General features: G+C 44.7%; 1 protein-coding gene and 1 long non-coding RNA gene across 2 annotated transcripts in view; one reads left to right on the forward strand and one right to left on the reverse strand.

The window, feature by feature from the left end:
* TRPM1 (transient receptor potential cation channel subfamily M member 1) overlaps positions 1-8,335 on the reverse strand; it is a 75,315-nt gene extending 66,980 nt beyond the window's left edge. Inside the window, exon 1 of the mRNA XM_055555879.1 lies at positions 8,204-8,335. Within this exon, the coding sequence (XP_055411854.1) occupies positions 8,204-8,335 (132 nt within the window). The remainder of the gene's footprint in view (positions 1-8,203) is intronic.
* A 1,899-nt stretch (positions 8,336-10,234) lies between these two features.
* Positions 10,235-23,902, forward strand: LOC129633749 (uncharacterized). Its single transcript, XR_008705258.1, has 3 exons — positions 10,235-10,435; positions 16,188-16,248; positions 23,460-23,902. It is a non-coding gene; the product is annotated as an uncharacterized LOC129633749 (long non-coding RNA).
* Positions 23,903-24,454: the final 552 nt, after the last annotated feature.

A 24,454-nucleotide genomic window follows, 5' to 3' on the forward strand; every position in this document is an offset into this window, starting at 1 on the left:
GTTACCAGCAATGAAACCAATATTCACCATGAGCCTCTAGATGAAATGCAGAGAAGAAAAATTGCCTAAAATGCAAAATATGAATCTATAGGGAGAAAACTTTAGACAACCAAATTGAAGGGCATCCTGGAAAATAACTGAAATCACTGACCTTCAAAACTCCAAAGGCCATGAAAGACAAGTAAAGGCTGGGGAACGGTCACAGGAGCTATAGAGACATGACCTTGGAACACCCTTCAGTCTTTGGCCTCATCTTTGGCCCTGCCCCCCAGTCCCGCCCGCCCTTTCTGGCTCCCACCCTCTGATCCCTCTCCAGGCCCCACTCCCTCTAAAGGCTCACTGACCCTTCCTCCCAGTGCCTCCACCCCACCTCTGCATAAGAAACCAACAAGTGGGCCCTTCACAGAAAACTGTTAATAACCAGGTGTGGGAAATCAGGGGAGCTTCCCAGGTGGCACAGTGATAAAGAATCCACCTGCTAATGCAGAAGACTCAGGTTCGATCCCTGGGTTGGGAAGATCCCCTGGAGGAGGAAATGGCAACCCACTCCAGTGTTCTTGCCTGGGAAATCCCATGGACAGAGGAGACTGGTGGGTTACAGTCCATGCGGTCGCAAAGAGACGGATACAACTTAGCGACAGGGCACACATGCATGCATGCATGTGGGAAATCAGAAAGCCAGGGTCTAGCCCCTTGGAAAACTAGGCTCAGGCCCCTGTCATCACAAGGGGGACGAGCCATCTGCCCTGCAGGGTCTCAAATGCTGAGGTGGGCAAGGAACTGGGCCGGCAGTAATGTGCCTCAGACGTAGTCACATCTCTTCTGTCACAGGCAGTATTCAAACACCCCCACCACCCAGTGCCCCAGGCACCCTTCCTGCAGGTGCAGGGCATCTGTGGGCCTCTAGGGGCATCAGCCTGGCATCTGCTCCCCCAACTCAGGAGGGGGCTTTTCAGGGCGCCCAGCACTGACTCTGCTTGTAGCCATGGGCGAGGGCAGCAACTGGTATCCACACAGCTCCAAGCTCAACCCACTTCCCTCTGCTTCACCAAAAATCCATTCTTTTTCTAAGAAAAAGCTAGCATGTGATTACCATACTTTCCCTGAGGAAAGAAAGGCTTTGCTTTAGTACTAACGCTGAATTTTTCCTCTTCTTTTTTTAGTTTAGTTAGGAAGAATCCAGTTCCAAAATTCCAGTTACTGCTTGTTGTTATTGTTCAGTCACTCAGTTGCATTCGACTGTTTCCCGCCCCATGGACTACTGCAGCATTCCAGGCTGCCCTGTCCTCCACTGTCTCCTGGAGTTTACTGCAGGCACTCCTGCAGGGCACCGAGCAGGACTGTGGCTCCTGTGATTTTTGTGGGAGATTCATATCCATCAAGTCTGTGGTGCTATGTTACTGCTTAGTCTCCAGAAATGTTCTAGAATCTTCTGAGGATGAACAAGAGGTCCCGGAAGTCACTCACTCTATGCAGGCAGTCATGCTTCACAGGGTCTAGTTTCTGTCAAGAGGCCTGGGAGGGAGGCTCTCTGGCTCCCTGCTCCCCAGCCCCTCTGGAAACCTATTCCTACACACCCTCCCTCTCTCATCTGACCCTTTTCCTCCCACAAGAATCTCAGAAGCCACAGCCCTGCTTGGTCTCCTGTGGGAGTGCCTGGTGGAAGGGTGGTGCTCACTGTCCCCTGGTAACTAAGGGGTGATTCAGAAGCCCAGGTGGAGTGTTGCCAGGGATGCGGGCAGCAGCCCATCCCTGGGCCCCTGAGGGCAGCTGGGCACACAGAGCAGGGAGTCACCCAGGTCAGCTCACGTGGCGCGAGCTCAATCTCAGAGGCAAATTCAGGTGAGAGGCGATGGGTGGAGGGCCCCTCGGTAAACAGTCCTCCCACCCCTCCAGAGGATGCCCCAGGCTGAGTCAGGCCAAGGGATTAAGGAAAGGCACATGGACCGAGATGAAAGGAAGCAGAGCCTCCTGGAGTTCATTCATAAACCCTCCAAGTCCCCGCAGCCCCTAGGCTAGATCCCGCTCACTCATCTGAAGTAGTCTCTTCCATCACAAATAGTTATTTTATTTTATTTTTTTAACAGAAATTGAGAAGCATTTTTTTTTTCAGGGTAGAAGTGGTTATTTGAAATGCCTTGGAGCAGGGTAATAGGAACCCCTGTCCTGGGGATTAGGCTCCCATCTGAAAGAGCGCAGGAAGCTGAGTAGGGGAATGTGGGAGCACTGCCCACCACACTGAGCTGCAACTTTTCTGTCTCTGAAAGGGACACTGCTTTGCATAGTTCTGAGCTTCAACTGGGATGATATTAGTGCAGTATTTGGGAAGTCCTACAGGAGACACAGGTTCAATCCCTGGTTCAGGAAGATCCCCTGGAGAAGGAAATGGCAACCCACTACAGTATTCTTGTCTGGAGAATTCCATGGACAAAGGAGCCTGGTAGGCTACAGTTCATGGGGTCACGAAATAGTTGCACATGACCAAGCAACTAAGCGGGCACACACACCCATATAAATGGAAATCCTGGTCATTCCAATAGCTCCCCCTCCCTTATCTACAGAGGTTACATGCTAGGACCCCAAGTTGATGCCCGAAACCCAGATAGGACCAAATTTGGGATATACTATGCCTTTTCCCATACATACACACCTATGATAAAGTTTAATTTATAAATTAGGCACAGTAAGATATTAACAATAACTAATAATAGAATAATAACTAATAATAAAATAACACAAATGAACAGCAATTCCTAATAATAAAAGAAAAAGCCTTGCCTGGTCTGGCCTCTAGTCAATTTCTCTTACTTGAGGAAGAAGGTTCAGTAGCAGGCAGATGGGATATTTGGTGGTGCTGGCGGGTCTGGGAAAGGACCTGATGTTAATGGGGATGGAGGAAGGGGAGGGGCCTAAACACGAACCTAGGTTTCTGACTGGTGGAGCTGGGTGGCTGGGGGTGCAATTTATGGAGGTGGGGCCACGCAGGCCCAGGCTTGAGGAAGACAATCCAGCCCCCTGCAGTGAACACCTCAGGCTCCAGGCACCCACTGGACCTGCAGGGAGGGAAAGGGGTCATCTGGTTGCATGAATGAGACCCAGGGTATAGCGATATCTAGATAACTCTAGATAATGGGAATCAGAGAGATTGCTGATGGAGAGACTGCAGGAAGTAGAGAGGAAGGCGTCTGGCACTGAGTCCCCAGGAGCAGGGGAGAGGGCTGGGGACACAAGGTCTGGGCAGTGGAGGACAGACACAGTGTCTCAGGGGCCTGCTGAGGATCGTGTGTCCTTGATGGACTAACCAGGTTTGCGGGAAGGAGGTCAGAGGGGAGTGGGCTGATGGCCCTGCCAGCTCATTTTTTTTGTTTTGTTTTCAAAGAAAGGAAAAAAAAAAAAAGTATCTGCTATTAACAATAAAAAGCCCCAAGTAACGTTTGTACAACCTGGGGAGTAGCCACCAGATCTCACGATCAGGACATTTGCTGGACTTTCATGTGGATTTAGAGCCAAGTCCTGAGGAGCTGTAGACAGCCAGCCTCACCCTGCACCCCCACCCCCATCCAGAATAGGGGTGGCATCAGGACCTTCTGGAATGGGTTCGTGTGGATGGGGAGGGGCCTCTGGGGAGGTGTAGGTGGGAGGAGTAGGGCAGGGCACAGCCTGGAGAAGGCGGAGCTGAAGTGGGGGTGCCCAGGGAAGGTGGGGAGGGTGGGGCTGGGGCGACAGGGCAGCCTGGTCTGGGCCTCAGGAAGTGGCTTCAGAACTAAGAGCTGGTTTGCTGCTGGGTGAGTCTCTGTTTACTCAGTGGCCCTGCTTCTTGGGCCAAAATTAACAGCAAAGGCCACAGTGAAATGGTGATTTGTGGACCAATTTAGCCAAAAGAAACCGCTGGTCTCATGTGTCTATTTAGAGCAGACGTCTTGCGCTGTCATCCAGGGCTGCATGGGGCCCACACGTGGACTTGGTTTGACCTTTGTATCAGGAGGAGAATTCGCTGCTGTTATTAACTGCGAGAGAGGTCCCCGTGTGAAAACCTTGACCTCTGGCTGCCCTGCACTGCCCTGGGGATGTGGGAACTCAGGCTGACAGACCTCCCGCACAGCTGCAAGAGGCGTTGAGTCCCCCCACACAGGAGAGATGAAGAAAGTGCTCTTGAAGAGGGGACAGCAGGACAGGGAAGAATGCCAGGACTCCCTTCTCTGCTGTGATGGGCACAGTGATGTCCGCTCAAACCTGCATGCATTTGGGGTGGGGGCCATGCAGAGACCATGGGCTCCCTCACTGTGGTTTCACAGATGAGGAAACAGGCAGTGGAGGGGTTAGGACTTTGGTAGGGGCTCTGGGAGGTGATGATTGGATGACTGACTCAATGACTCAATGGACATGAGTTTGAGCAAACTCTGAGAGATAGTGGTGGACAGAGAAGCCTGGCATGCTGCAGTTTATGGGGTTGCAAAGAGTTTGACACGACTGAGTGACTGAACAACAACTGGGAAGTTAGGGGTCATCGAGACATAAGACACAGTGACATGGTGAAGCCACAAGCTTGGTCAGTCTCATGGCCAGGTAGCCGGCCTGACTCCCCTGCATGGCTCTATCCCACATCTGTCTTCTCTGGCAGATTCAAAAATTTTTCTCCAAAATGCGCAGATGCTTTTGAGGTCCTCCCTTTAAGGAGGATAGAGAACAGAACTATCTCTATTTTGAATCCAAAAAAAAGTTGTAATAAGATTTTTCTGGCACGATCTAGCTGTGCAAGAACCAACCTTGAGGTGTAAATGTTGAGTTCAACACGGCAGTCATAGAATATCTTAAATCTGGCTGGTCTGAGTTGGGATATGCTGTGAATTTATGTGTAAAACAGCAAGTTATCATTTGCCATGTCTAACAATGGACCTTAGAAAGAAAAGTGGGGACTTCCCTGAAGGTCCGGTGATTAAAACTTCACCTTCCAATGAAGGGATGTGGATCTGATCCCTGTTTGGGGAGCTAAGATCCTATGTGCTTTGCATTACTGGCACCCCCACTCCTCCCACCCCAAAAAAGAAAGAAAGAAAGAAAAGAAAAAGTGTTTGGGAGGATTTTTTCCAGGTGGCTCAGTGGTAAAGAATCTGCTTGCCAATGCAGGAGATGCAGGAGAAATGGGTTTGATTCCTGAGAAGATCCCCTAGAGAAGGGAATGGCAACCCACTTCAGTATTCTTGCCTAGAGAATCCAATGGACAGAGGAGCCTTGCAGGCTACAGTCCATGGTGTCTGTGGACACAACTGGACTGTTGTTTCTACACAACAGTCAGACACAACTGAGCTACTAGGTACAAACGCATTCAAAAACAGACAAAAAGTATCTCACTAATATGCTTTTTATGTTGACCACATTTTGAAATGATCATATTGGGGATATATTAGTACGTTTTTATATTTCACTAATTTTTTTTAACATGGCTTATTTTTGTTTGGATACAGCTACTCTACAATGTACAATGATGTCTGGGGACAGATCTCTCTGCATATTAATACATCCCTGGTGACTGTCTTTTTAATGGAGGTGTTTAAATGCTGATTGCCATTAATCTCTAGGACAAGGACTGGGTCTCATTAGTCCTCTGGATGAGGGCTTCTATTTTCCCAGATCTAGAACTTTAACACACACACACACACACAAACGTGCACACATGCACACAAAATTATAGGACATCTTTAAAACATTTTCAAACAAAGCAAGAGAGAATTTTCTAAGAATACCTAGTGCTCCAGGTCAAGAGGACTGTAAGTTAATAGAAAATCTGTTTTGTTTTCACTTAGTTCAGAATGAAGACCAACCACTTAAATGCCTGCACATCTTTCTGTGCCTTGTACTTATCAACTTTGCAAAGCAAATAAATGAAGTTTCAAAGGAGCCAAACCCAACACAAGCCCTGACTTCTGCTGAAAAATAACTAATAAAACATAAACCATGACAGCAAATACCCTCGGCACTGGTTGACATTTCCAGTTACATTTTCTGGGGCCTAAAATACACAGCAGGGAATGATCACTTTATGGGACAAATATCACTGCAAATGCCATGAATCAAAACTGCTGCTTGAGGGGCTTCCCTGGGGGTTCAGTGGTAAAGAATCCTCCTGCCAACGCAGGAGACATGGATTTGATCTCTGATTCGGAAAGATCTCACATGCTGTGGAGCAACGAAGCCTGTGCTCTAGAGCCCAGGACCCACAATTACTGAAGTCTGTGTGCCCTAGAGTCTGTGCTCTGCAATAAGAGAAGCCTGAGCACCACAACTAGAGAGTAGCCCCCACTGGCCACAACTAGAGTGATGCCCACACAGCAATGAAGAGCTATCACAGCCATAAATAAACAAATCAAATTATATATATATATATTATATATAATATATAAATAATATATAAATATATATTTATATATTCTATATATAAATATATAAAATATATATTATATATAATTATATATTTAAACATATAAAATTATATATTTATTTATATATAAATATATAAAATATATAAAAATAAATATATATATAAATTATATCTATTTATATATATTATATATATATAGTTTTTGCTCAATAGTTTGCAAAATGTAATTTGGTGAACATTCCCAAAGACAACCCTTTCCCAAAATCAGACCTGTATTACTAAGGTCCTCTCCCAGAGAGGCCGATTGTCCCTCTTAATTCCTCCATAAATACTTACTTCAGACTCAGCAAATTTGTCTTGTCTTTTTTCTCCTGACCTCTCTCTCTTCTTTTATTCCCATCTCCTACCCCTGGTCAACCGAGAACAAATCCTGTAAATATTTTCAACCTTCCCCACATTCCCACTATTTTTGCTAATATTTGCTAAAGTTTACAAATTTTCTGATAACAAAAGGAAAATGTATTTGTTATCGAATATTGTTAAAGTAAAAGAAAAAGAAATATACAAAGGAATAAATAAACATCACACATACTAACTGCATTTAAAATAATGGCTAGCATTTCAATGTATTCCTTGGCTTTTTCCTATGAATAGATAAGATGTGTGTGTGTGTGTGTGTGTGTGAGTGTGTGCACACATGTGTAATGAAAACTATGATTATCCTGCTTTGTCGTTATTCATTCTTCTCTGTCGTTTAAAAAGTTAATACATTACAAAGACTTCCCTGATGGTCAAGTGGTTAAGACTTCACTTTCCAGTGCTAGAGAGGAGAGTTTTATCCCTGGTCAGGGAGCTAAAATCCTTGATGGCTCAAGGCCCAAAACCCAAAACATACAGCAGAAGCAGTATTGTAACAAATTAAGTAAAGACTTTAAAAATGGTCCACATCAAAAAAAAAAAAAAAAAAAAGACTACATTTCACCTTGTAGATAGACCACGATTATGCGTCCAGTCCTTTATTTCCGCGTTTGGATTGTCCCCTGTGTCTTACTGTAGTAAACAGCGCTCTATAAATGTTGGCTTACATCTACATTAATCCATCAGGATTATTGCCTTAGGACATATCCTTAGTTGTTGGACTTGGGCGTGTGTGCACGCTAAGTTGTGTCCAACTCTTTGTGACCCCATGGACTATAGCCTGCCAGACTCCTCTGTCCATGGGATTTCCCAGGCAAGAATACTGGAGTGGGTTGCCATGCCCTCTTCCAGGGGGCATGCCCTTCTCCAGGGATCAAACCCATGTCTCCTGGATCTCCTGCACTGGCAGGTGAACTGCCTTCTAGAAGCCAGTTCCCATTTCCCACCCCCCGCCCCCTAGCAGTGAGAAGGAATCTCCATCTTCCTTTACAGCCAATCAATCTTTCCACTGAGGTTTTAACTAACAGCTAAAATGTCAGCTAATAAAGGCTTACAGGGACATCCCGGCCAAGAGGAAGATGCACAGATGCACATTCTGCAGGAAGCAGGAAACCAAGGTAAGATGCTAGGGAGTAAAGGCCAGGAGGCCAAGCCCTGGAGCTGGAGCTTCTCAGCAGAACCCTGGCATCTGCATTTAGACACTGGAGCCTGGTGGTGGCCGGTTCCATAGACTTGTCCCTTCAGGGAACATGGATTCACTGGCTCTTCCCACATGACCTTGTCCAGCCAGGGTCCACAGTAGAGGAGCTGGAGGCCCCAGGAAGCTGAGTCCTACACCTCCAACACTTCCCCATGCCTGAGCTTACCTGTCACAGTGCAACTGCACTCCCCCACACCTGAGCTTACCTGCCCCAGCACGGGGCCAAGAGGGTGCAGCTGGCCTCCTTCCGCCTCCTCCTCTGGCCAGGCAGGAGGCTGGCAGAGGAGGGCCAACCCTTTAAGAGGGGGCGTCCACATGAGGAGCACGTGAGCCCCCATACTGAGCTCTCATGATCCCCATGAGGCTTGTGACCTCGCTTCCAGGCCCAAAAAGGAAGCCAAAGCCCAGCCCACCAGGCTGTTCAATGTCGATGCCACGAAAGCAGCCTTGGGGTTTGGGGAGGCGGGAGGAGGGGAGCGAGAACTTTCCCTTTGAAGTGACCCTTCCCCCAGCAGCCCTTCCCAGCTAAAAATGTCAGTACTGTTTGAATAATTGAGACAATTGGACATAACTGGCTCTTTCAGCAGACTCTTGGCTTGAAGGCAGTGCCCTAATTACCCTAATCCTTTCACATCATCTGAGGCTGGGCCAGAGGTCAAGGTGGATGTGAGTCCCATGTGACTGTCAGCCTTGTCTTGGTGCCCCTGAGCCCCAGGTCCCCATTCCAACCACAGCCCGAGCGACCTATGTCCACAGTCACCCCACATCTACCCTGATGAGAGCTTCTAAGGTTTGCTGTAATGATTAGTCCAGTGACCAAGATCAAACAGGTCAGTCTTCAAGGAAATTAACCCTGAATATTCATTGGAAGGACTGATGCTGAAGCTCCAATACTTTGGCCACCTGATGGGAAGAACTGACTCACTGGAAAAGACCCTAATGGGGGGAAAGATTGAGGGCAAAAGGAGAAGGGGGCAGGAGAGGATGAGATGGCTAAATAACATCACCGATTCAATGGACATGAATTGAGGAAAGAAGAAACCCAAGCCCTGAAATTCTCCCACCCACGGCCTTCCACACAAGGAACACCTCCCCAACAGAGGCTGCAAGTCTCCTCAGTCTGGGTTCCATCTGTCATCACAGAGGAGCCAACAGAGATGCAAGCAGACTGGACCCAAGGGGCATTAGGGGAGTTCCCACTTTACAGATGAGTAGACTGAGGATCATGTGAGTCAAGAGGCTGTTTGCCCAGACATTGTGAGAGGCAGGCAGGACCCTAACTGGCCCAGGCTGTCAGGTCCACCCTGTAGAGCTCCTGGGACCAGGCCAAGCCTGGGACCAGCCCCCACCGCCAGCTGCAGGAGGACATACCCACACCTGGGGGGTGCCCAGAGGCTTGGGGAGCCTCTGAAGTTTGGAGGTGGATGCAGGATTGTGCAGGGGGCCTGGGGAGGGGAGGTCTATCCTTTGCTTTCAGCAGCTTGTCTCAGGTCTCTCCCCACTAAAGGTTGACGGCTTTGTCCCAGCAGAGTGGGTGCCAGGGTCGGGTAAAGTGTGACTCCTGCCAAGCTTTGCCCATGCACACAGCCTGGAGTGAGTCGGCAGTGCCCGCCCTGAAGCAGCTCTGGCCTAGCAGCAGGGTTATATGCCCTGTAGACCACATCCCTGATGGGCTCACAGCTTTTAGCAGGAGTCTTTCTGGGCAGAAGGTGGGCTGCAGGTGGCTGTAGGTCTGACTGCATGGCTTGAGGCAAAATTATGGGTGCTGGGCGCTTCTGGGGCATCAGGAATCAGACTGGAGCAACTAGGGAGGCCTCCCACCTTCCCTGTGGCTGCCTCTATGGCCAGCCCCACCATGGCTGCAGAATGTGAAACCTGGTGATCAGTGTCAAGGACCAACCCCATCCCAGCCAGCCAGTAAGTGGCTCTCCAGTCAGTGGACACGACTGTCACTGGTCATTTAGGCCCTTCTCAGGGTCAGATAAGATGGAGAGAATGGGATCCCCAGACCTCTGCAAGCCAATGCCCATCCTCCCTGGGACCAGTGTGCTGAGCCCAGCCCCCTGGGACTGCCACATGCAACACAGTGGCCCCAGCCCCATCTGCCTGCTCACTGAGAACATGAAACATGGCCTGTTCAATTTGAGATGAAATCTATGCATAAAACACACGAAATGGCCAAGACTGGTGATCGTATTTTTTACTGATTGCATGTTGAAATGATATTTTGGATGTTTGCAGTTGAATAAAACATTATTTTAAAATATTATTAGAGGGAGGAGCCAAGATGGCGGAGGAGTAGGACAGGGAGAACACTTTCTCCCCCACAAATTCATCAAAAGAACATTTAAACGCTGAGTAAATTCCACAAAACAACTTCTGAAGGCCGGCAGAGGACATCAGGCACCCAGAAAAGCAACCCAAGTCTTCGAAAGGAGGTAGGAAAAAATATAAAAGACAAAAAAAGAGACAAAAGAGGGAGGGACGGAGTTCCGTCCCGGGAAAGGAGTCTTAAAAAGAGAGAAGTTTCCAAACACCAAGAAACCTTCTCACTGCCGAATCTGTGCTGAGCTTTGGAAGCACAGAGGGCAACATAACAGGGAAGAAAAATAAATAAACAATTAAAACCCGCAGATTGCGAGCCCTACGGTAACTCCCCACAGCGGAAAAGCAGCGCAGACGCCTGCATCCGCCATTAGCAAGCGGGGCTGGGCAGGGAGGCGCAGCGCGGCTGCATCACTTAGGGTAAGGACCTGGCCTGAATACCCTGAGCGCCATCTGAGCGAAATAATTTGGGCTAGTAAACCAGACTGTGGGATATCTACCACGCGAAAAGCCAGCCCTAACCTAAGACACCGCCAGGCCCGCGCACAGAACAAAGGACTGAACGGAGATAGCTGGCTGCAGACCTTCCCCCTCCGGTGACAGGCAGCCAGAACCGGAAGGGGGCAATCGCAGCCCCAGAGAGACATTATCTATAAAACTGTAAGCAGGCTTCTTTGCTAACTAAAACTTCCTGGAGGTCTGGACGGTCAACATCTGCCTGAGAAGGTGCGCCGGTTGTACACCTAGATAAACGAGCGGCGGGGAAGCGATAAGTCGCAGCAATCACGCTCGCCAAACACCTCATCACCTGAGCTGCTCGGACCTGGGAAGGTCACAAAACGCAGGCCCAACCGAGTCTGTGCCTCTGAGGACTACCGGAGTGTCTGAACCTGAGCAGCTTGGACCTGGGAGGTACAGGCAGCCCAGGGCCGGCCACAGATGGTTCCTGGCGGAGCAACCTAGAGCCCGAGCAGTGTGGGCAGGGAGGCTACACGCGCCGTGAGCGGGGGGCAGACCCATTGTGGCTGAGGCACTGCGAGCACACGCCAGTGTTATTTGCAGCATCCCTCCCTCCCTCCCAACAGCGAGACTGAACAAGTGAGCCTAAAAAAAAAAAAAAAAGTATCCTCCACCATCCCCTTTGTGTCAGGGCGGAAACCAGACACTGAAGAGACCAGCAAACAGAAGAAGCTATAACAGAGGGAACCGCCTTGGAAGCTACAGGCAATAGATTAAAACCCTGTGGTTACTACCGACTACATAGGAAGGGGCCTATAGATCTTGAGAAATAGAAGTCGGATCAAGAAACTAGCCAAAAATGAACTGAACCCACAATACTCACAACAAAACCAGAGAAAGTCCTGGATATATTTTTACGATCATTCTTTCTTTCTTCCTTTTTTTTTTTTTAATTAAAAAAAAATTTAAGTCCTCTATTATTCCTTTAATTTTCACTTTTATAACCTATTACTTTGAAAAAAAAAAAAAAGGCCCTTTTTTTTTTACAGCAAACTTCATATATATATTTTTTATAACTTTCTGACCTTGTTTTTTTTTTTCTTCTTCCTCTCTTTAACATTGTATTTTTGAAATTCCAAAGTCTACTCTAGATTTTTAATTTTAGCTTTTTGATATTTGTTATCAATTTTGTACCTATAGTTTTTTTTTTATAATTTCTGTGACTTTTTTTTTCTGTTTCTCTTCTTCTTTTATATAACATTGTATATCTGAAATTCCAAACTCTACTCTAGATTTTTAACTTTTGCTTTTTGGTATTAGTCATCAATTTTGTACCTATATTCTCTTTATAATTTTCGCGACCTTGTTTGTTTTTGTTTATTCGTTTTTTCTCTCTTTCTTTTCCTTCTTCTTTTCTTTAACATCGTATTTTTGAAATTCCAAACTCTACTCTAGATTTTTAATTTTTGCTTTTATGTATTTGTTACCAATTTTGTACCTTTAAGAACCCACTCTTCAGTACCCATTTTTCACTAGGGTACGAGATTACTGGCTTGACTGCTCTCTCTCCCTTTGGACTCTCCTTTTTCTCCACCAGGTCACCGGTGTCTCCTCCCTAACCCCTCTCTACTCTACTCAACTCTGTGAATTTCTGTGTGTTCCAGATGGGGAGAACACTTAGGGAACTGATTACTGGCTGGATCTGTCTCCCTCCTTTTCATTCCCACCTTTTATCCTCCTGGCCACCTCCTTCCTCCTTCTTCTCTCCTCTGTATAACTCCGTGAACATTTCTGAGTGGTCCAGTTGTGGAGTGCACATAAGGAAGTGATTACTGGCTAGCCCACTCTCTCCTCTATTGATTCCACCTCATCTCATTCAGGTCACCTCTAAATCCCTCCTCTCTCGTCTCTTCTCCATGTAACGCTGTGAACCTCTCTGGGTGACCCTCACGGTAGAGAAACTTTTCATCTTTAATGTAGATGTTTTATCAATGGTGCTGTATAGAAGGCGAAGTTTTGAAACTACTGTAAAAATAAGACCAATAACTGGAAGCAGGAGGCTTAAGTCCAAACCCTGACTCCAGGGAACTCCTGACTCCAAGGAACATTAATTGACAGGAGCTCATCAAACGCCTCCATACCGACACTGAAACCAAGCACCACACAAGGGCCAACAAGTTCCAGGGCAAGACATACCAAGCAAATTCTCCAGCAATAAAGGAACACAGCCCTGAGCTCCAAGATACAGGCTGCCCAAAGTCACCCCAAAGCCACAGACATCTCATAACTCATTACTGGACACTTCATTGCACTCCAGAGAGAAGAAATCCAGCTCCACCCACCAGAACACCGACACAAGCTTCCCTAACCAGGAAAACTTGACAAACCACCTGTACAAACCCACACACAGTGAGGAAACGCCACAATAAAGAGAACTCCACAAACTGCCAGAATACAGATAGGACACCCCAAACTCAGCAATTTAAACAAGATGAAGAGACAGAGGAATACCCAGCAGATAAAGGAACAGGATAAATGCCCACCAAACCAAACAAAAGAGGAAGAGATAGGGAATATACCTGATAAAGAATTCCGAATAATGATAGTGAAATTGATCCAAAATCTTGAAATCAAAATGGAATCACAGATAAATAGCCTGGAGACAAGGATTGAGAAGATGCAAGAAAGGTTTAACAAGGACCTAGAAGAAATAAAAAAGAGTCAAAATATAATGAATAATGCAATAAATGAAATTAAAAACACTCTGGAGGCAACAAATAGTAGAATAACAGAGGCAGAAGATAGGATTAGTGAATTAGAAGATAGAATGGTAGAAATAAATGAATCAGAGAGGATAAAAGAAAAACGAATTAAAAGAAATGAGGACAATCTCAGAGACCTCCAGGACAATATTAAACGCTACAACATTCGAATCATAGGGGTCCCAGAAGAAGACGACAAAAAGAAAGACCATGAGAAAATACTTGAGGAGATAATAGTTGAAAACTTCCCTAAAATGAGGAAGGAAATAATCACCCAAGTCCAAGAAACCCAGAGAGTCCCAAACAGGATAAACCCAAGGCGAAACACCCCAAGACACATAGTAATCAAATTAACAAAGATCAAACACAAAGAACAAATATTAAAAGCAGCAAGGGAAAAACAACAAATAATACACAAGGGAATTCCCATAAGGATAACAGCTGATCTTTCAGTAGAAACTCTTCAAGCCAGGAGGGAATGGCAAGACATACTTAAAGTGATAAAAGAAAATAACCTACAGCCCAGATTATTGTACCCAGCAAGGATCTCATTCAAATATGAAGGAGAAATCACGGAGAAGGCAATGGCACCCCACTCCAGTACTCTTGCCTGGAAAATCCCATGGACGGAGGAGCCTGGTAGGCTGCAGTCCATGGGGTCTCGAAGAGTCGGACACGACTGAGTGACTTCACTTTCACTTTTCACTTTCCTGCATTGGAGAAGGAAATGGCAACCCACTGCAGTGTTCTTGCCTGGAGAATCCCAGGGACGGGGGAGCCTGGTGGGCTGCCATCTATGGGGTCACACAGAGTCGGACACGACTGAAGTGACTTAGCAGCAGCAGCAGGAGAAGTCACATCTTAGCACTCTGTGTCCACTCCTAGAGTCTCTGCCACTCTCAAGAGATCAAGGAAATACTCTCAGGGGTCTTGGATGGGCAGGAAGCTATCCCCCCTTCAAAAATTAAATGTAATTCTTACTAAAAAAAAAAAATATGAAGGAGAAATCAAAAGCTTTTCAGACAAGCAAAAGCTGAGAGAATTCTGCACCACCAAACCAGCTCTCCAACAAATACTAAAGGATATTCTCTAGACAGGAAACACAAAAACGATGTATAAATTCGAACCCAAAACAATAAAGTAAATGGCAACGGGATCATACTTATCAGTAATTACCTTAAACATAAATGGGTTGAATGCCCCAACCAAAAGACAAAGACTGGCTGAATGGATACAAAAACAAGACCCCTACATATGTTGTCTACAAGAGACCAACCTCAAAACAGGGGACACATAAAATATTATTAATATTTTAATATATTCTATTTTAATATTTTAATTTTCAATACGATTAATACTAGGAGGAAAATATGAGTAAGTTTTATGTACAGTTTGATTCCAGCTATAAAAATATACTTAGAGAAAAAAGGACCAGAAAGGAACATGATATGCTAACAGGTTATGTTAATAAAAACATGTGATTTTTATCACATATATTAATTTAGGTAATATACATAAAAGAAAATTCATCATGAGTTCATACTGATAATTTCCCATTCAGATTTAGAAACTGATTTTCTTTAAAGTTCTTGATTTTATATTTATGTCTCTTTTTCTTTATGCTCTCTTATCTTCAGGTCATTGACACAGTTACTCTTTTGCTTTAACTTAGGTAAAGTTTCAGAGCAACAGTGTTGCTGTGACCCGTAAATTACTGAAAGCAGTTTAAAATGTTGTTTTATTTTTCTTTTCGGTCTGAGGTATATCCTATCAAGGACTTTCCAGGTGGCTCAAGTGCTAAAGAACTCACCTGCCAATGTGGGAGACAGAGAGATAGCAGATCTATCCCGGGTCAGGAAGATCCCCTGGAGGTGGCCTAGCAACCCACTCCAGTATTTTGCCTAGAGAATCTCATGGTCAGAGGAACCTGGCTGGCTACAGTCTATGGGGTCCCAAACAGCTGAACCCAACTGAAGACACTTAGTACACACACACACATATCCCATCAGGGTTTTCACATTACTTAAAATGATTCTGCCTTGTGTGGCTACTCAGCAAAAATGATACATAGTTGGATTCACTTATGGAATTTTCACCTGGGTTTTTAGAAATTGGCTTCTCAATTTAATTTTGTTTTATAATTATATAAAATAGGATTGGGGGCAGGAGGAGAAGGGGACGACAGAGGATGAGATGGCTGGAAGGCATCACTGACTCGATGGACATGAATTTGGGTAAACTCTGGGAGTTGGTGATGGACAGGGAGGCCTGGCGTACTGCAATTCATGGGGTCGCAAAGAGTCGGACATGACTGAGCGACTGAACTGAACTGAAAATGATTACATTATTGCAAACTCAAAACTGCAAAGAAGGTTTTTTCTTTGTGTCTGGCTACTATTTCTATTTTCTCCTAAAGTTTATTTACTTTAAAGTGTAAAGTAAACTTTAAAATATTTTTTGTTTAATCTTTCTCCTTTTGAGTATTAGTATATAATATTAATTCTGTGTCTATATAGACACATGTATTTTTTTTTTCATGGAACTGGTAGAGGACTTTATACACTTTTTCCCACCTTGCTTTTTGTATTTATATTCTCCACTTTGGGGAGGCATTACTTAGCCATGTCTCATTTCTTTTTTGTAGCTGTGTATCCTGAATCCTTCAGTGAATGCATGAAAATTGATTCAACCAGACGGACACTTGGGTGAGTTTTGGTCTTTACAAATCACCGAGCAGCAAAAAGCCTTGCCGTGTGTCCTTTTGTATTTTGCCAGTCATCTCTAGGCTAGTTTCCTAGAAGTGAGATTATTGGAATTAAGGGTAAACGCACACATAATTTTGCTAACATTGCAAAGTTTCCCTCCATAGAGGTTGCTGCTGTTGCTGCTGCTAAGTCGCTTCAGTCGTGTCCGACTCTGTGCGACCCCATAGACGGCAGCCCACCAGGCTCCGCTATCCCTGGGATTCTCCAGAAAAGAACACTGGAGTGGGTTGCCATTGCCTTCTCTGCCATAGAGGTTGCACCATCTTGCATTCCCACCAGTATTTTATGAGAATTGTTTCCCCACAGCTTTGTCTATAGAATGTGTTATTAAACTTTTGGATTTTTTGTTCATCTTATTAAGAAATGGTGTCTTAATAAGTATAGTTTTCATTTCTTGCAATGCTCTTGTCCAGTTTTATTGTTTGTTTGCTTGGTTTTTAATCAGGATAATCCTGGCTTCACAGAATGACCTGGGAAATGTTTCACCTTCCATTTTCTGTACGAGTTGGTGAAAGATTAGTATTAATTCTTCTTTACAAGTTTGATGGAATTTACAAGTGAAACCATCTGAGCCTGGGGTTTTCTTTGTGGGAAGTTTTAAAGTTAATAGTTCAAGCTCTTTGCTTTTCATAGATCTTCTCAGACTTTTCTGTTTCTTCTTGAGGCAGTCTTAATATTTTGTATCTTTCCAGGAATTTGTTCATTACAGCTGGGTTTTTAGTTGTTATACACTACAACTGCACGGGCATGTAGTTGTTTATGGTTTTCCCTTAAAATTATCCTTTTTATTTCCAGAAGATCAGTGGTGGTATCCTGTCTTTCACTCTTGATTTTACTAACTTGAGTCTTCTTTTTTTTTTTTATTGGTTAGTTAACTAACTTATCAATGGTGTTTATCTTTCCAAGAAAACAGCTTTTGGTTTCATTGATTTCTTCTATTGTTTTCCTATTCTCTATTATATTTCTTTCTACTCTAATCTTATTTCCTTCCTTCTGCTTGATTCAGGTTTAGTTTGCTCTGTTTTTGTTTGCTTTTTTTTTTTTTTTTTTAGTTTTCCAAGGCTGAAGATTATTGACTTGAGATCTTTCATTATTAATACAGGTGTCCAGGGAGGGATGAGAAAGCCCTGGGGAGTGCCAAGTGCTTGGGCCAGCACTGGCCATTTGTGAATCCTGACTTAGAGGTCTGTCCCAAAGGCCTTCTTCTGAAAGTCTCATTTGATGCAGGACTTGTACCTGCTCGACAGACTATGCTGCTCCTGGAAATGGCTGCAGGAGTGAACATCCACTTTCAATATTTCTGAATTATTTACATACATTTTAAAACCAGGTAGTGTTGACTTATGACCTATGACCCCATTGGCAGAATCTTTGAAACAAAGCTGAAATGGTAGATTTATCAAACAAATATATTTGCTTTGTAAATTAAAATTCACATGTCATCAAACAATGCCTGTATACATGAGGAAGGTCAGAGTGGACTTGAAGGCCTTTGATACTGAGATCAAGGATAGTCATAAAAATAAATGGAAAACTTGATCAGGCAGAGACTGACAGGTTCATCAAAACCTTTGATCACCATAAACTCTGACTCCATGGCTCTGGAAATCCTCCACCGACTGACAGAAGAACAAGGAAGGTTTTTCTACTTTGGGGAAAGAAGATCCTCAAACATCTGGGACACAAGCCTGGGAAGCTCACCCCTCTCTGTCTGAAAAGCAGAGGGTCTTTCTGGTGAATCTCAGGGGCCACATAGACCAAAATGCATAGGTCATTCTCCAAAGGGTGCTTCTCTGATCAATAGTTGAATATTGGCAGCAGCTTTTTTACATTCCCTCCTCCTCTCCACATGGCTCTAGACTGGTAAAGACAGAGCTTTGGTCATTCTTCAGTGGAGGACACAGGCCAAGAGAGTCCAAATGGACAACAGCTTCCTATCTAATCCTGGGCGCTTTCTCTTCATTTTTCCTTTTTCTCTTCTCCTTATTTATTTTGGCTTCTCAATGGGTTATGTTGCAATGCTGGCAGATGATATGTCCTGGAATCACAAGCACATGGGCAAAAAAAAAACAAAAAAAAACAAACATTGACTGTATTTTAGTTTCCAGAATAATCTCTGCAGTAAAAAGAAAGCTGGTGATTTTGTGGTGGAAATGACCAACTGCCTCACAGCTTTGTAGGAGCCTCACACTGGTGTGGTTGTTGTTGTTCAGTTGCTAAGTTCTGTCCAACTCTTTTCAACCCCATGGACTGCAGCACGCCAGGCTTACCTGTCCTTCACTATCTCCTGGAGTTTGGTCAAATTCATGTTCATTGAGTTGGTGATGTTATCAATCCATCTCATCCTCAACCGCCCCCTTCTCCTTTTGCCTTCAGTATTTTCCAATGAGTCAGCGCTTCGCATCAGGTGGCCAAAGTATTGGAGCTTCAACTTCATCATCGGTCCTTCCAATGATTATTCAGGGTTGATTTCCTTTAGGATTGACTAGTTTGATCTCCTTGCAGTCCAACGGGCCCTCAAGAGTCTTCTCCAGCACCACAATTTGAAAGCATCAATTCTTTTTTTTTTTAAATTGGAGGCTAATTACTTTACAATATTGTAGTGGTTTTTGCCATACATTGACATGAATCAGCCATGGGTACATGTGTTCCCCATCCTGAACCCCCCTCCCACCTCCCTCCCCATCCCATCCCTCAGGGTCATCCCAGTGCACCACCCCTGAGCACTTGTCTCATGTATCAAACCTGGAATGACGATCTATTTCACATATGGTAATATACATGTTTCAATGTTATTCTCTCAAATCATCCCACCCTCGCCTTCTCCCAGAGAGTCCAAAAGTCTGCTCTTTACATCTATGTCTCTTTTTCTATCTCACTTATAGGGTCATTGTTACCATCTTTCTAAATTCTATATATATACGTTAATATACTGTATTGGTGTTTTTCTTTCTGACTTACTTCACTCTGTATAATAGGCTCCAGTTTCATCCACCTCATTAGAACTGATTCAAATGCATTCTTTTTAATAGCTGAGTAATATTCCATTGTGTATATGTACCACAGCTTTCTTATCCATTCATCTGCTGATGGACATCTAGGTTGCTTCCATGTCCTAGCTATTGTAAACAGCGCTGCGATGAACATTAGGGTACACATGTCTCTTTCATTTCTGGTTTCCTCGGTGTGTATGCCCAGCAGTGGGATTGCTGGGTCGTATGGCAGTTCTATTTCCAGTTTTTTAAGGGTTCTCCACACTGTTCTCCATAGTGGCTGTACTAGTTTACATTCCCACCAACAGTGTAAGAGGGTTCCCTTTTCTCAGCACACTCTCGAAAGCGTCAATTCTTTGTACTCAGCCTTCTTTATGGACCAATTCTCACATCTGTACGTGACTGCTTTGACTATATGGACCTTGTTGGCAGTGATGTCTCTACTTTTTGATATGCTGTCTAGGTTTGTCATAGCTTTCCTTCCAAGGAGCAAGTGCCTTCTAATTTCACGGCTACAGTCACCATCCATAAATTCCAGGAACTGGGGTGGCCAGTCTGGGCACAGGAGAGTGTGTGCCTTGTCCTTCTGGGGGCTGGCCTGCTCATGGCTGGAGCTTCTGGGAGTCCCCAGGAGAGAACATTTTTATGAGCTGGTTTTTCTTCTCATCAAATTCCTGACATCTAGTTAATCTGCAAACTAATCAACCACATATAAGAAGACCCACTGCGTCTCGGTGGTGGAATCACCACACGTCTAATTCCACGATGTCATCTTCTGCTCCCTGGTGGGACTGAGGAGGGCCCTTCTTACAAATTCTGAGCACTGGCGGTTAATGCTTCTTCAACCTTCACTCTGGAACAGTGGCACATCTCCAGAAATGTGGGTCCAATTATGTGGAAGTCAATGTGACCTTGTCTTCCTTTGAGATGTCTGTGTTTCAGAGGAGACGTTTGGGCAGGAACCATGCAAGAAGTTGTTTTGCCTCCGTCTGACTTTGTTTATAGCAGCTGACTGCAACAGCACAGACTCACTGGGAGATAAAAGGAGGAGCTTCAGCCTTAGGAAGCCAGCTGTATCTTCTCACTCTGGGCCCTGAAAGATGTCTTGGAACACAGACACATTCTACACACAGGGCTTCCCCTGGCCACCTGGCACCTTGGTTGTTTCTACCTCACACCTCGTTGGGAAGGGAGTGCTCAGAATGGTCTTCATCAGCGTATCTCCTACCAGCCTCATCTCTTCTGAGCAATGCTTCACAGCTACTAAAATTTGGGTTTCACCCAATTTGGTTGCAATAATCAATGAAGAAAAAAAATACACCATTAGGCATATCCTGCAAATCTCAGTAAGGTTTCAAACAAAACATTCCGGGAATCAAGTACTCATTGTCACTTGAATCATGTTTCCATTAACAGTGACTCTTTGATTTTTAATCGTTTGATGAAAATCTCCTGAAAAGTATCTGAAAAACAGGCCCAGGCAGGATGCTCTGGAGGAAGGTGGCCACTGTGAGAGCACAGAGCTTATGGTCTGTAAGGTTCGGTTCTAGAAACAGCAAGAAAGATTCTGGCATTTTACTTTAAAAAAAATTTTTAAGTAGACTTTAATTTTAAAAACAGTTTTAGATTTATAGAAAAATTGAGAAGACAGTATACCCTGGACACGACTGAAGCGACTTAGCAGCAGCAGCAGCATACCCTGGATGAGAGGGGGATTGGGGGAGAATGGATACGTGTATATGTATGGCTGAGTCCCTTCACTGTTCACCTGAAGCTATCACAACATTGTTAATTGGCTATACCCCAATACAAAATGTTTTTGGTGTTAAAGAAAATAAAACATAAAATAAATAGAAATAAAAAGAGAAAAGACAGTATAGATAGTTTCCATCTCCCCTGTACTCTTTAATAATATTAACATATTATTATGGTCCATTTATACTAGAATATAAATGTATATATGTTGTATACACTGTTGTTGTTGTTGTTTGTTTAATTGCTAAGTCCTGTCTGGCTCTGTGTGACCCCTTGGACTGTATCCCGCCAGGCTCCTCTGTCCATGAGATTTCCCAGGCAAGCATACTGGAGTGGGTTGCCATTTCCTCCTCCAATACGTTATTCTGGTAGCATATATACGACTTAATGACAGAACAACAACAACATGCACTATGGTGCTTGTGTGTGTGCACAGTCACTCAGTTATGTCCAACTCTGTGATCCCATGGACTGCAGCCCACCATGTTCCTCTGTCCATGAGATTTTCCAGGCAAAAATACTGGAATGGGTTGCCATTTCCTTCTCCAGGGGTTCTTCCCAACCCAGTGATCTAAGCTGTGTCTCCTGCATTGGCAGGTGGATTCTTTAAAACTGCACCACCTGGGAAAGCCCCATATACTGTGGTATATGGTTACAGTTAATGAGCCAATATCAACATATTATCACTAACTAAAGATTATGCTTTATTCAGATTTCCTTAGTTTTTTAAATTTTATTTTTATTGGAATATAATTTCTTTACAATGTTGAGTTAGTTTCTGCTGTACAACAGCGTGAATCAGCCATATGTATACATATATCCCCTCCCTAGTGATCCTCCCTCTCACCCCACACCCTCTTCCCACTCCTCTAGTCTTGGTACTCCTCTAGAGTACCAAGCTGAGTCCCCTGTGCAAAAAAACCAAACAACCCAATCAAAAAATGGGCAGAAGACCTAAATAGACATATCTCTAAAGAAGACATACAGATAGCCAAGAGGCACATGAAAAGATGGTCAATATAATTGAATATTAGAGAGATGCTAAAGCTGAAACTCCAGTACTTTGGCCACCTCATGCAAAGAGTTGACTCATTGGAAAAGACTCTGAGGCTGGGAGGGATTGGGGGCAGGAGGAGAAGGGGATGACAGAGATGAGATGGCTGGATGGCATCACTGACTCGATGGACGTGAGTCTGAGTGAACTCCGGGAGTTGGTGATGGACAGGGAGGCCTGCCGTGCTGCGATTCATGGGGTCGCAAAGAGTCGGACACGACTGAGGGACTGATCTGATCTGAGAAAGATGCAAATCAAAACTACAATGAGGTATCACCTCACACCAGTCAGAATGGCCATTATCAAAAAATCTACAAACAATGAATGCTGGAGAGGGTGTGGAGAAAAGGGAACCCTCCTACACTGTGGGTGTGAATATAAATTGATACAGCCAGGCCGTGTGGGGCCACCGAAGACAGCCGGCTGGGTCGTGGTGGAGAGGTCTGACAGAATGTGATCCACTGGAGAAGGGAATGGCAAACCACTTCAGTATTCTTGTCTTGAGAACCCCATGAACAGTATGAAAAGGCAAAAAGATAGGACACTGAAAGATGAACTCCCCAGGTCGGTAGGTGCCCAATATGCTACTGGAGATCAGTGGAGAAATAACTCCAGAAAGAATGAAGGGATGATGGCATCACCAACTTGATGGAAATGGGTTTGGGTAGACTCCAGGAATTAGTGATGGACAGGGAGGCCTGGCGTGTTGCGGTTCATGGGGTCACAAAGAGTCAGACACAACTGAGCGACTGAACTGAACTGAACTATAGAGAACGGTATGGAGTTTCCTTAAAAAACTAAACTTAGGTTCTTTTATCTAATTCCTTTCTCTGTTCCAAGGTCTCATATTATGTTTATTTTTTCCAACTTTATTGAAATAATTAACACACAACATTGTGTAAGTAAGTGTTGATCTGTTACATTTATAAATTGCAAAATGATTACCACAATAGTATTAGCTACCATCTCCACCCTCTTCTCTCTCTCTTTTTTTTTTTGTGGTGATACCACTTAAGGTCTATTTTCTTCCCAATACGCAGGCATGTAACTCAGTATTATTCCTCTAATCACCACGCTGTACATGAGATACTCAAATGTGTTCATCTTAAACTGAAACTTTCGACCTTTCAATAGGTTCTCCCCATTCCTGCCACCACCCAGCCCGTAGTAACCACCACTAGGTTTCTCTGAGAGTCTAAAAATTCCACATATAAAGGAAATCATACATTGTCTTCCTTTATCTGACTTATTTCAATTATTTCACTTAGAGCAATGCCTTCCAGGTCCGGGGAGGGGAGAAATCATGAGATTTCCTTCTTCTCAGGACTGAATCACTCTATTTTTTTCAGGTCACCATTTCTCTCCCAGTTGATTCAGAAAGCAAGCAAACAACAAACAACGCTGGCTAAGAGATTGTTAGCAATGAGTCCGGAATTTCCCCTAGTGCTGGAAAACTCTGCTAGCTGAGATTTCTCTCCCCATCACACCCAGTTCCCTCCTCCCAAGGTACCAATTAAACTTTTTTTAAGCCCCTGAGATGAAGAGGAATATCTCTGCTGTGAGGAGTTCCTAATTCAGTGATGCTGCTCCTTAGAGAATCAAGTCTGCCCAGGAACAACATTCCCTAAACTTCTAAACTGGGCTCCTCCGAGACTGGACATTCTCAAAAAATGGTCCCACATGAATTATCTGAGACCATTTTGCAGATTGTATTTTCCTTTTAGAGATTCACATGTTAGGATGTGGAAAGGCTCTGAGAAGTCCTACAACCAATAAATGTCTTTAATTTTACATAACCCAGTGTTCTCCAAACTCGTTGGCCCTTAATCCCCCTTTTTCCTCTGAAGTACCTCCAAGTGTATCTCAGATCCAAAGTCACAAGGGAGGGTTTGGGAAACCCCCTCCCCAAGTACCAGGAGCTTAACCATCTGGGGGGCTGATAACTGTTCTGAGGCAAACTGACCCCTGCCCATGTCCATCTGAAGGTCTGGAGATGGGACGCTAAGGATCCCTATAGAAACCTCCTTGGCTTTGGTGAGGTGGGATCATCTCCCAGTGTGGATTCTGTCTGAATCACTCCCACTGTCACCCACCTTCAGCTGGGTGACAACAATGGTACCTGATGAAAGTGTCCCAGCTAAACCAGCTAGAAATGGAGGCAGACCCCTGCCCTCTCAGACTCCAGGGTCTGTCCCCTGATCCCCCTGCCAGACAGGACCTGGAGAGTCGGGGGCAGAGGGTGGTCTGGTGACTGTCCTGTGGCCAGTTGTCACGCTCAGCATTCTGTGCAACCCTGTCTCTGTGGTCCTGCTCCCACTCTATTAGACCAGGCAACTCTGCCCTC

The sequence above is a fragment of the Bubalus kerabau genome, chromosome 19, assembly GCF_029407905.1.
Source record: "Bubalus kerabau isolate K-KA32 ecotype Philippines breed swamp buffalo chromosome 19, PCC_UOA_SB_1v2, whole genome shotgun sequence".
Taxonomy (NCBI): Eukaryota; Metazoa; Chordata; class Mammalia; order Artiodactyla; family Bovidae; genus Bubalus; species Bubalus kerabau.